We start from the raw sequence: 12,384 nt of genomic DNA, 5'->3' as shown, positions 1-12,384 counted from the left end.
TACTGTGCTTTAGTTGTATTCATACAATCTATGTTTTCTCTATAGTACAAACCCTAGCATATCTTCACACTCATCTCCCCTTTTCTCTCCACTAGCCCATGTGCCTCCCCTAGCACAATCTCTCTTGCCATTTTCCCCCACTTGCATTGCCCGCTATCTCCCCCTTCTACTTCCACCTCCTATCTTAGCTGCATGCTTGCTTGCCTTGCTATGTTATGCCTTGTCTGTCATGTCTAACTTTCCTGCCAGCTGCCCACTAGCCTCTTGTCCTCTGCCGCTAATGGACTCACCATTCCTCCCACATTGGCAGCACTCTTTTAGCAGTGATCTCTACCCTCTCCTCCTGAATTCTCCCTTCCCCGCAAGTGATGACAGAAAACCAGCAAGGCATAGAGACTTTAGAAACATAGTACCTGAACAACGGCAAGATGAAGGAGAAAACTTGATTCAAAGGATAGTAGCAAGATCCTCTCCTTTTTTTAGGGACTTCAGTGCACCCTCCACATCTTCCACGGTCAGTACCTCCCGTAGATTAGGTTCAATCCTAACAGAGTTTGACATCAAAGACAAAGTAATTTCCTTAGAAGCGTCATCTCTTGCATGCCAACTGGTGAGTGACAAACGACTAGTGCACTCATTTAAGGAAATGATACTCGTAGCTCCCACAAGCATCCCTATTGAAGGTTATAAAAGTAACCCTACTAGGGAAGGGGTGTTGTAGTGTACGATTTAGCACACTAGAGTTGTTGAATATGGAAGAGCAGTGTGCAAATAACCAAAATGCAGCAATCTAGAGGCTGAAATCTGGTAAAAGCAGCAGTGTACCACACATCTAAAGTTGAAAACTGATCATTGGAGCTGAGAACATCAGGGCAACATCTGTCGTGGAGCGTGTTGAAGAAAGGCGGCCTGCACAGCAAAATGCAGGCTGTGAACTACCAATCTATACAGGGCTGATGCAAATCCCGGCTGTTTGGTGCAGCAAGAAAATGGGCACCAGGTGCTGGAACAAACATAGCTGCAATCGATAATGGCTGGAGAGCAGATGGTGATGACGTGGCAGCAATCGTGTGAGGCTGGACAGCCATTGGAGGCAAGCTGCAGGCTGGAAACAAGGGGCCAACAGCAGTAGAGAGGTTGTGGACTGTTGTAACCTGCAAAACAAGGATAAGGCTGAATGGTGGGCAATGTGTCTATTTATAGAGTGCAGAAGGATCCTCCTAAATTAGGGTTTTGCTTATGGGACACAAAAACTCTCTAGGCACACATTACTTTTTAATGAAAGTTTGATAATATCTGAGTTTTGGGGCTGTTTAAAGGAGCTAATCAGTTTGTAATGCATTTTTAGCTCAACAAGGAGGTGCAATAGCTTGGAGAAGAGCTCAGCCACTAGCAATGGCAGGTGGTCATTGATGGATATTGATCTATTCCACCTAATACTGACTCCTTGGAGACTTAGATGTCCACCCTTTGATTCCCTCGGGCCTAGATCATTGATTCTTCACCACTTAATATATCAGTTCTCAGTTTGACAGTATAATTTGGGCATATCCTACAACAGACTTCTTCAAGATGTAGACTAGCCAGTACTTAATCATCATCTAGAAGGATTTAAATGACCAAGTAACATCATGATGGTTGGACTCCCAAAGTGATTATTCCACTTAACAAGACCATTCTTGAAGGGATCCTATGTAGCTCTATGCAATGAGAACCTTCGGTATGAAGCAAACAGTGACAAATGACATCAACAGTACAAGAATTGAAGCTTCACATAGGAGGTAGCCAAAATGCATGCAATGTTACTTTCTAAAGCTCAATGCTTGAAAGCAAACAAACCCATTAAAGGACTTAGCAACCAGAATATCTAGAGCAATCTCAGAATCAGGTTCACAGCTTACATTTGCATATCAACCATGGTTCTCTTCTTATTCTTCTCTAGCCTGAATGATCACTTCAGAGTTGCAGAGAGCGTACCTTAAGAAGTTGAGGGATATCTTTCACATGTTTCAATGACTGGTAAAATGCAGTGACCATCTCATCTAGATTCCAAAATACTGATATCTTAAGAGGGGTTATGGAATGAGTAACTGTTAGTAGCTGCCACTCTATATGTGTTCAAAATAATGAACAAATTTAATCTATGCACTGACAAGCTCTGAAAAAGCATGTGACTGCAGAGGATACAAAGTTAAGACGATCATTGATCATATCCACATCAACAATCGGCCTCAAAAACCAAGTCCTGTTGCCAGTGCACATATTCAATAGCCAGAATTGTAAAAAAACAGGGAGCCCAACCAAAAACTTACAGAAACAGACTTAAAAGGATGCTTGAATATGATAGAAGACCTCAGAAGACGGCGCCCCACCAAAGTGACACACTGAAATGTAAAAGACTTAAGGATCTCAGATGATGAAACTTTGTAGATTTCAATCTATGACAAAGTGGTGATAATATAAGACTATATAAATGTCCAGCGCCGTTTGCACCTTGTCTGCAAAAACACCAAACAAGGAAACCCTGCCAGGCAATATCACGTAGCAAAATAGCTTAGCATAAATCTAGTTTAGAATACAGTGCTTAACCCAAATGGCAAGTAGCATTTTATTAAAATTACCCTTCCTTGGTTTTTCCAATACCCATGTAGCTTGGATGCTTATCAGATTGGAATATCTGAAGCCCAGCATAAGTTGTGGCATCGATATTCAAGAATTTATCCCTGTACTGGTTAAGGGTAAAACTGCCAATCTTATGCTACCCAACAACTGACAGTCAGTTAAGCGAACTAAATAAGACACGAGAGAAAAAAATCATGTCTACAAAAACAACGGATACAAAGTAAGCTCAGATATGCTCTGGATTTGCAGCATGTTTGTGTCATAATCATTTTGTTTGACAAGATCAATAAGCATCTCATCTTGCAGAATTTCAAGCAGACCTCCAGCAGCACGAACTTCCATTTCACTATCAAGATTCATCATAGACCTTAGCTGTACACAATAACACTATAAAATGAGTAAATGCCCTCTTTTATGCATGCCAGCTCTTTATTGGAATCTTACTTTCACACCAACAGTTCAGGAGACTTCTTCATGTATCTAAGAATCACGTTATTTGTGTAACTCAAAACTTGGCCACATGTAAACAGTTCAGGAGACTTCTTAATGTATCTACGAATCACGTTGTTTGTGTAAGTCAAAACTTGGCCACATGTAAACAGGTTTAACCATTGATGAGAAAAACATGTTTGCTATCCGATAATATCATTCCAAGAAAGAGAATCCAACTAACAAATACCTGAGAAAAATCTTTCCCAAGAAAAGTTTAAAAACTGACCCCAGCACAGGACTTCGATTATACCACAAAATAGAAAAATACGTTTAATACAAGGGCTGAGTGAAAAGCCAATCAGGTAGGTGGTCTATTTATGCCAAGCTGTATGTGCCTCTAAGTGAAAGAATGTGGTGGAGTCCCAAAGTGTAAACTGTCTCTCCTCATGTTCTCGAGTTGGCCTATAGTGTCTCCAATCTCCCACCAAGTGTGTAACAATCCTTGTCCAGTCCTTGGAGAGAGTGTCTGAAGTCAGTATGTCCTGCAGGCTTATAGCAAGACTATATTTGCAGTCTAGTTGAACCAAGCAATAATGCTAGCAATCAACTCCTGCCTGTGGCAATTTCTCTCAGTTTACTGTATCTGAGAAAAGTATGGCATGGGGATCAATGCTTGCACAGTGACCATTGAGAAAGAAAGAAAGAAAGAAAGAAGAAAGAAAGATCTATTAACGCTCTAAAAGGCCAAAGTGGCCTATGAGACCATAACCAATACAACTGGTATCATCATCTCTCATTAGACAAGAAGAAATATAATTTATATGTAAGTTTACATGGTATATTGGAATGAGAAGTATGGAAACTAAAAAATTTGGAAAAAATTGAGACAGAGGAACACTACATTTGTAGATGCACTGTATACTATGATATCCGAGGCCGCTACCATTGCCTCTTTAAGGAGGGCTTTGGACCATTGAGAAGGGTGATGGACTATGAGGACCAAAGATGTTTGGGCCTTTTCACATTAGAATTGCTCATAGCAGTCTTGAATGTATCCCAACTCTCTGGTAGAGTGCAAAGCAAGAAAGTAGCCTTAAATTCCTCATCAATCATGAACTTCAAGGCAACTAACTGGCTGAAAATGGAGTTAAACTCACTCAAGTGAGTAGACATTGCTGTACCCTCTTTCATATGCAAATCCATAAGCTTTTTCAGCCAATACACTTTGCTTGCAGCACTCTTCTGTGCATACAGTTCTTCCAGTCTAGTCCATATAGCATATGCAGAATCCAAACCTTCAATGTTGAACAGCAAGGCATCAGAAATCGATAGCTCTATGGTTGAGCATGCAAGCTCATTTAACTCATCCCAATCATCATGTTCCATATCTGCGAGCTTTGCCCCTTGTGTCTTGATCGGCTTTGCCTGCTTCTTTTGTAACAGGATATTTGGAGTTCCAACAATGCAGAGTAGCATTGTTACAGGATTGGAGGCAACCCCAATCACATCCACCCCTCTAGAGAGCAGTTATAGAATTTTTCAATATAGCTCGCATATGAGCATTCTTAGGTTGCCGAGAAAGTACCCTAGAAAGAAAGAAAGAAAGAAAGATCTATTAAGGTCTCTAGAAGGCCAAAATGGCCTATGATACCATAACTAATACGATTGGCATCATCATCTCTCATCAGAGAGGAAAACAAAATTATGTCCAAGTCTACATGATAAATTGAAATGAAAAATGAATAATATGAAAAACTGAATAGCGTATAGAATATCTCCCTCTCAGCGTATGGAATCCACCAAGACTTTGCAAGCTACCCTCGCCTAACTTGACATGGTAATCTTCGTTTGTAACGAGCAATCATAATGCGAATGTGTTTCATATGAGCTAGCCTATGTTGCCGAGCAAGAACCCCAAGGCGTCATGCTTTGCATGATGCTGTAGCACTCTCTTTTCAGTTTCTCAGTTTTCCATATTGTTCATTTTCCATTTCAATTTATCATTAGACCTAGACATAATTTTGTTTTCTTCTCTTATGAGATATGATGATGTCAATTGTATTAGTTATGGTCTCGTAGGCCATTCTAGCCTTCTAGAGACGTTAATAGATCTCTCTCTCTCTCTAAGCCTACCCCCCTTTGAGTCTACATGGGCTGCAGATTGACAGACTACCCCCCTTTGACTATAGCCTGGATTGCCCTACACTTGACCTAAGCCGATCAGAGCTAAACCATGTGATCAGAGCAGACATACTGAAATTAGATACAGAGAAGACCTGGATCCAACCCCCCTCTCCCCATGGCACGAGGATGGCACACTACCAGACCCACTTCCTTCAGGTATCTGAGGATGGTTTCATCACCCGACCCAATTACATGGACACACAGCTGCCTCATGGACTACGCACAGTTATTGGTCAGATCCGCACCTCATCCCACAACCTGAGGATTGAGACAGGCAGATGGGAGGGTATACAGACAGAGGAACGCATATGCCCACTATGCAACAGAGAGCCAGAGACAGAGGAACACTACATCTGCCGATGCACTGCATATTATGATATACCAGGTAGATACCACTATCTATTTCGAGAGGGTTTTGGACCCCTGAGACGGATCATGCAGTTTGAGGATCAGAGATGCTTGGGATTCTTCCTCTTGGAGCTCTAGAGGCGTAGAGCAACAATTCTACGGAGTAGGAGGCCCCCACAGCTCGGCTCACATAGACAGAGAGCAATCACTGACTTTTCAACTGATACATGACAGAGTATGGCAGATACCACTACTACTGCCACACAGTCTATAGGAGTATGTCATCATTGGACCTCATCTTCTGAAGGTGTTTCTTTGGATAGAGCAGTGGCACTTAGCCGGGCGGTCTAGGCGCCCACGTCCACCCGGACGAAGGCCTAGACATCCACACCACAGACAAATTAAAGCCATCATTGAGTGCCACAGGAGACAGATGCCGAGACGCCTCAGCCATGTAGAGATACACCTCCTTAGAGAACAAACATCTCATTGATGGAGAGTTTTCCTTTTTCTGCTTTCACTTTTAGATCATTGACATGTTTCCCTTTTATAGGACACTATTTCATTTTTTCAGTCTTAATAGGCATGTTTTTCATCTTTTCTCGTTTCAGATGAGAAACACACTATCATTGTGTGCATTGCTTTGGTCTCATAGGCCACACTAGCCTTTTAGAGACGTTAATATATACTCTCTCTCTCTCTCTCTCTCTCTCTCTCTCTCTCTCTCTCTTTGTGAATGAGTATTAATATAAAGTCCTGATGCGATAGCAAAAATATTCCATGCAACCATTCCTTGATTGACATTCGAGCGATCAGCCTTAAGAAACATGAAGGAATCATCTACCAAAGATTGCCCCAAAAGTTGGGCCCCACTAGGAAGAGTCAGACCAACAATCTCCCCTTGCTCGGCCAACTTGTCCAACAATGAAAGCATCGGGTGAGTGACTAAAGCGAACAGCAAAGGGCTGAGAGGGCAGCCTTGTCGAAGAGACCGGGACAAGCCAATTTCATCCGTGATCCCTCCAATAAGTGCGATGCGGGCAACAACACCCTAACTAATAGTATCCACAAGAGAGATTATACGAGGCCCAAATCCCATGGTGGTCATTAGCTGCCACAAAAAAGACCACCTAACATGATCAAATGCCTTTTCAATATCAATCTGAAGCATAACTAGCTGTGCTAGGCTGAAGCTTTAGCATAGTCGATTCCCAGTTGAACATTCAAAATATTGTGCATTATATTCCAGCCCTTAATGAAACCGTATTGGCGTGGATGAACTAACGGCGGAAATACTTTTTGCAACTTGTTGGCAATGATTTTAGAAAATATTTTATATACAAAACCCATAACGAAGATGGGTCTCCATTGTTTCAAGGAAGATGGAGAGGGAACCTTGGGCAATAATTGAATGACAGCAATCTTCCAGTCTGTAGGCATCTCACAAGAATTCCACACTTGCTGACACAGACGTGAGAATGTGTCCTTAAGTTGCTCCACATGGACCGAAAACAACTCATTAGGAAGCCCATCCTAGCCAGGGCTTTTCCTTCGAGGCAAATGAGACAACAACTCTTCCACTTCCTCCTCCAAAATATTGCCCTCCATCAAATCAACCCATTTTGGCTTAACATGGTTAACAACCAAATTGCAAATATATCTGCGAGCAGAAAGAACCGCGTCTAAAAGAGTTTCCTAAGGGCCCAACAGTGATTTATAAAAGTCCACACACATCTGAATAATGAAAGTAGGTTTAGTCACCATAACACCTTGCTCATCCATCAAGCGCACAATATTTTCATGAGTATATTTCTAATGCAATCGAGCAAAAATTTTATGGGATTGACAGTTATTGTCATGTAAAGCTTCTGCTCTGGCCAACAATTTGTATTTAGCATATTCCACTTCCTGTAAAGATTGTACTCTACCTTTCAACCATTCAATGCATGTAAGCAATGATGACCAACTGACACAAAGACAACAAGTGGATCAACAATGTTTGTGCATGCTTCAATTCAGTGCGTAAAGAGGAAACATGTTGAATACCATACTATTGGGATAACGATCGAGCATTATCCGTAAATGCAGCCCAAACTTGCATCCCTTCAATGAGGACCCTAGAGCTAAAAGAAGTAATCAATTGCTGAATATATTCCAAAAACTTATTTTGCAGCAAAAATGACTGATTGAAATGAAGAGGCAAGTGGGCAAGGAGGGCATTAAAGGCATGGACCGATCTGTGATTCAACTCCAAGACCAAAGGATAGTGATCTGACAAACCATGGTGTCTCTCCACCCACATATCAATAACTTCAAGAAGAAAAGTATCACTCTGGCAAATATAGATCTGATCCAGTCGGGCCCAAGTATTTGGATGCTGAAGAGAGCGATAAGTATGTCCGGGCTTAGTAGGATGCAACCAAGACCACATGTCATGTTTCAAGGATACAGCTACCAAAGCATCCCAAGCCTGTCATTCAAGGCCATCCATGACCGAATGTTGTGAAGTCACTTGATCCATAGATACACATGCATTGAAGTTACCCATAACAAAGCTTGGATGAGCCATGGCTCCAATCAATGCAAATCATCCCAGAGAGTTGACGACTTTCTCGAGCAGTAGAAGGAGCATACACCCCCACCAGCCACAAAACCTCTCCCTCATATAGGATTTCCAGAATCATAAATCTACCGCGATGGTCCAGAGAAACCAAAGACGGTTGCACGGATGATTTGACAGCCAACATAACTCCAGATTTATGTGGAACATGTCCACTAAAAAAGACCGAATATTCCTTGTAAACATAGGTAGATCTTGCCAAAGCATGTTGCTTATGCTCCACAGCACAAAAGACGTCCCAATTTCCAGTTAACACAACTTTGCACATCCGATGCTCCTTACTACCCGACGAAACACCTTTCACATTCCATAAAGCAAATTTCATGATAACACAAAGATAGAAAACTACTAAACCACCCTTTTCCATTTCTCTATCACATCAACAGCTTTAGCTGCCTGAAACTTCTCCATTTCACTTCGGATCACGTCTACCAAATCTGCTCTTTGCAAATTAGCAATGGAATCACGTGAAGGAAACTATTGTTGCCGAGAGTGGTAAACATCACAAGGAGGCACAAGTCTCCCTTGTGGATCAAAGCGCAAAGCAGAATCAGAAGCCCTTTTATCCTCCACGGCAACTGCACGAGAACGTGAGGGTTTAGGTTTCATGTAGAAACTCCTACCTCTACATTGAAAAGTCTGGCTGATGGGCAATGGAGGTGGGTGGGCGGGAGACAAACGAGGCTCCTATCTAGCATTGCGTCGAACCACAGTAACCCAAGAGTTATCTTGCAAAGACAAATTCTGACCAACTGAAAGCGATGCATGCTCTATACCAGTTTGAGCCACATTCTTCTTACCATCATCATGTCCATGTTGGGGGAGCGGCTCATGATCCGCTTCTGGCTGATGGACCACTTGTTGAGGATGATGCTCATGCATATCTGTGCCAGGAACCATTGTGCTTGTCTCGTTTGTTAAGTCGTTCACTCACTCACTCACTCACTCACTCTCTCTCTCTCTCTCTCTCTCTCTCTCTCTCTCTCTCTCTCTCCCCTGAGGATTGAGACAAGCAAATAGGAAGGTATACAGACAGAAGAACGCATATGCCCACTATGCGACAGAGAGCTAGAGACAGAGGAACACTACATCTGCCGATGCACTGTATATTATGATATACGAGGTAGATACCACTGTCTGTTTCGAGAGGGTTTTGGACGGATCATGCAGTTTGAGGATCAGAGATGCTTGGGATTCTTCCTCTTGGAGCTCCAAAGGCGCAGAGCAACAATTCTACGGAGTAGGAGGCCCCCACAGCTCGGCTCACATAGACAGAGAGCAGTCACTGACTTTTTCACTGATACACGACAGAGTATGGCAGATACCACTACTACTGCCACACAGCCTATAGGAGTACATCATCATTGGACCTCATCTTCTGTAGGTGTCCCTTTGAATAGAGCAGTGGCACTTAGCCCGTCTAGGCGCCCACGTCCACCCAGACGAAGGCCTAGACATCCACAACACAGACAAATTAAAGCCATCATTGAGCGCCACAGGAGACAGATGCCGAGACGCCTCAGCCATACAGAGATACACCTCCTTAGAGAACAAACATATCATTGATGGAGAGTTTTCCTTTCTCTACTCTCACTTTCAGATCACTGACATGTTTCCCTTTTATAGGACACTATTTCATTTTTTTTCAGTCTTATAGGCATGTTTTTCATCTTTTTCTCGTTCCAGATGAGAAACACACCATCATTGTACGTATTTCTTTGGTCTCATAGGCCACATTGGCCTTTTAGAGACGTTAATATACTCTCTCTCTCTCTCTCTCTCTCTCTCTCTCTCTCTCTCTCTCTCTCTCTCTCTCTCTCCGTAAAAGGTAATTGTATTAATTACGAAAAAAAGTGCAAGTTTACTTGATTACAAGATACACGATGACACTAAACCACCATGTGTAAAGGCTACATTGCTAAACTACAAAAGTGTTACAAAAGTCATGGCAAAGACACAGAGGAAATTGCCATATGCCAGGGAAGTAAGTCCTCCCGAGGGAGTAAGCCCGAGTGTCGAATGAGATCTATCTGCCAATGCAAGAGACCTTTAAGCCTCACAATATGTGCCGGGACATTAGAGGCCGAATCAAAAAGAAAGGCATTCCGAGTGGTCCAATTGTGCCAGCATCCCCAGTATCTAAGAAAGTGAAACAAGATCTTTATATGCGGCTGTGCCGGTGTGGAGTATTTTGGTCATACAAAAACCCAATCAAAAGGGCTTAGCGAGAAGCCAACCACTGCGCGCCAAACCGCTAACAAGAGAGACCAGATATTCTGAGCGAGAGGGCACGAAATAAATCGATGACGGGCCGATTCCACAATAGTGGTGCAAAAGAAACAATGGCCGTTAAAGATTTGACGCTTGGAAAGGGCCGAGACAAGCAGAAGACCACCAATCATCACCCTCCAAAGAAAGACCTTGCATTTGAAAGGTGTCTTGTTCAACCAGCCCTCCATCACAGTTGTCTTCCACCATGACTGAGATTTCCGCAATCCCCATACAGTATTAGCTTTAATAACCAGCCATTGATGATCTTTAATCAGAAGATGATACACCTGGTTAGCTGAGGCCTTTCCCAAATTCAACCGACCCGCAAGGTCCCAGTCTTGCCAAGGACAATCCAAAGCAAGGGCAGGAAAGGGTTGCCTACTCTGGAGCACTGACAAAAGCTGTTCCCATAAATCACGGTATCCACAAGGGATTCTAAAAAGCCTCCTGGCTATTCGAAAGGATATGAAGACGTTGCGACTGGCAAGGGTGGCATCTGCAACTGAAGTCAAGCCCAAACGTGCCATCCGGTTAAATTTTGGTCTGAGCTCATGTTTGCCTTACCAAGAAAGTAATCGCGAAACTGCCAACAATTCCAATTGAAAAGAGTTAGTATGTAACCAGTCCTCCACTGGATGCCAACGCGCCTTCTGGAGAACCAATTTCCAGGAGCAAACCAAATGAACAAGCAGGGATGAGGAAGGGCTAGAAAACCGGGAGTCTGCATTAAGAACATGCCACCAGGAGCTCCAAATTTGTGTATTACCATGTAGAAGCCCGTGATCCTCAAGAAAATAACGGGCTAAAAGGACCCACGGGTGCTGATCCACGCATATGGCACGAAAAGAGGCCAACGAAGTGCCAGCATATGAGTTTCAGCATCCAAAATAGCCCCACCACCCATGCGTTTGGGGGTACATGTATGCGACCAAGAAATCCATGAAATGCCTGCCTGCAAGGAATCCTTCTTCCATAACATGAAACGAATGTGCCAAGTGAGAGCATTCAAAGTAGTAGTAGTCCAAGGCAGAAATGGCAAGAAATATGTGAGCATCGGCAACATAATTGTCTGAGCCACTTTGAGACGAACATGGAAAGGCCAAGCCTGCGACTTCCAATATAGAAACTTAGCTGCCAGTTTCTGTGAAATCCACTCGAGAAGTTGTTTTGGCCGAACATCAACACCCAAAGGGTACCCAAGATGCCGGACAATGGAACCACGGGGAACAACCTGTCCCTGCCAGCCCAACGACTGTAAATCGGACTACGTGCAACTGAGAATGGCCGATTTGAAAGCATTGATATGAAGACCAGAAGCATGACCAAAGAGCGTCCAAACATCTAATGCTTTGCGAAGATTGTCCCTGTCGGCACGCAGAATCATAAAGCTATCATCAGCCAAAGATTGAGTAATGAAGTGTCGTCCAAAAGGAAGGGACAATCGAGCCAACTGAGTAGAAGCCGCCATGGAAGATAACATGGAAAGAACCGGATGAGTCGCAAGGGCAAAGAAGAGAGGACTCAAAGAGCAACCTTGTCTCACAGAGCGTGCAAGGACAAATGGCTCGGTAACAACACCATTTAGCATAACTCGCGAAGAAGCCGCCATACTGATGGTGTAGATCAAGCGGGACATCCGAGTACCAAAGCCCATAGTAGACATAAGTTGTGCAATGAAAGACCAATCTAAATAATCAAAGGCCTTCTCCAGATCCAATTGAATGAAAACCACTTGCTGATTCGAGTGTCTTACATAGTCGATAGCCATTTGCACATTTAAGATATTGTGCTGAATGTTTCGGTCCTTAATGAAACCATATTGAAGCGGATGCACAATGGCCAGAAGATGCTTGTGGAGCCGGTTCGCCATTACTTTGGAAAAGATTTTATACATCGAACCCATCAAA

At 43.1% G+C, this 12,384-nt stretch overlaps 1 protein-coding gene across 1 annotated transcript in view; it reads right to left on the bottom strand.

Annotated features, from left to right (window-relative positions):
* MSH5 (MUTS-homolog 5) overlaps nucleotides 1–12,384 on the bottom strand; it is a 271,881-nt gene that overhangs the window by 181,903 nt on the left and 77,594 nt on the right. Inside the window, exons 7-12 of the mRNA XM_087694530.1 lie at nucleotides 2,840–2,994; nucleotides 2,622–2,723; nucleotides 2,494–2,524; nucleotides 2,353–2,384; nucleotides 2,188–2,245; nucleotides 1,978–2,064 (exon numbers count right to left, since the gene is read on the bottom strand). Of these exons, the coding sequence (XP_087550656.1) occupies nucleotides 1,978–2,064; nucleotides 2,188–2,245; nucleotides 2,353–2,384; nucleotides 2,494–2,524; nucleotides 2,622–2,723; nucleotides 2,840–2,994 (465 nt within the window). The remainder of the gene's footprint in view (nucleotides 1–1,977; nucleotides 2,065–2,187; nucleotides 2,246–2,352; nucleotides 2,385–2,493; nucleotides 2,525–2,621; nucleotides 2,724–2,839; nucleotides 2,995–12,384) is intronic.

This window comes from Lygodium microphyllum, chromosome 15 (assembly GCF_053477565.2).
Source record: "Lygodium microphyllum isolate KBCC chromosome 15, Lygodium_microphyllum_v1.1.10, whole genome shotgun sequence".
Taxonomy (NCBI): domain Eukaryota; kingdom Viridiplantae; phylum Streptophyta; class Polypodiopsida; order Schizaeales; family Lygodiaceae; genus Lygodium; species Lygodium microphyllum.
The sequence above is the reverse complement of the archived record's forward strand: the minus strand, read 5'-3'. Positions and strand labels throughout refer to the sequence as shown.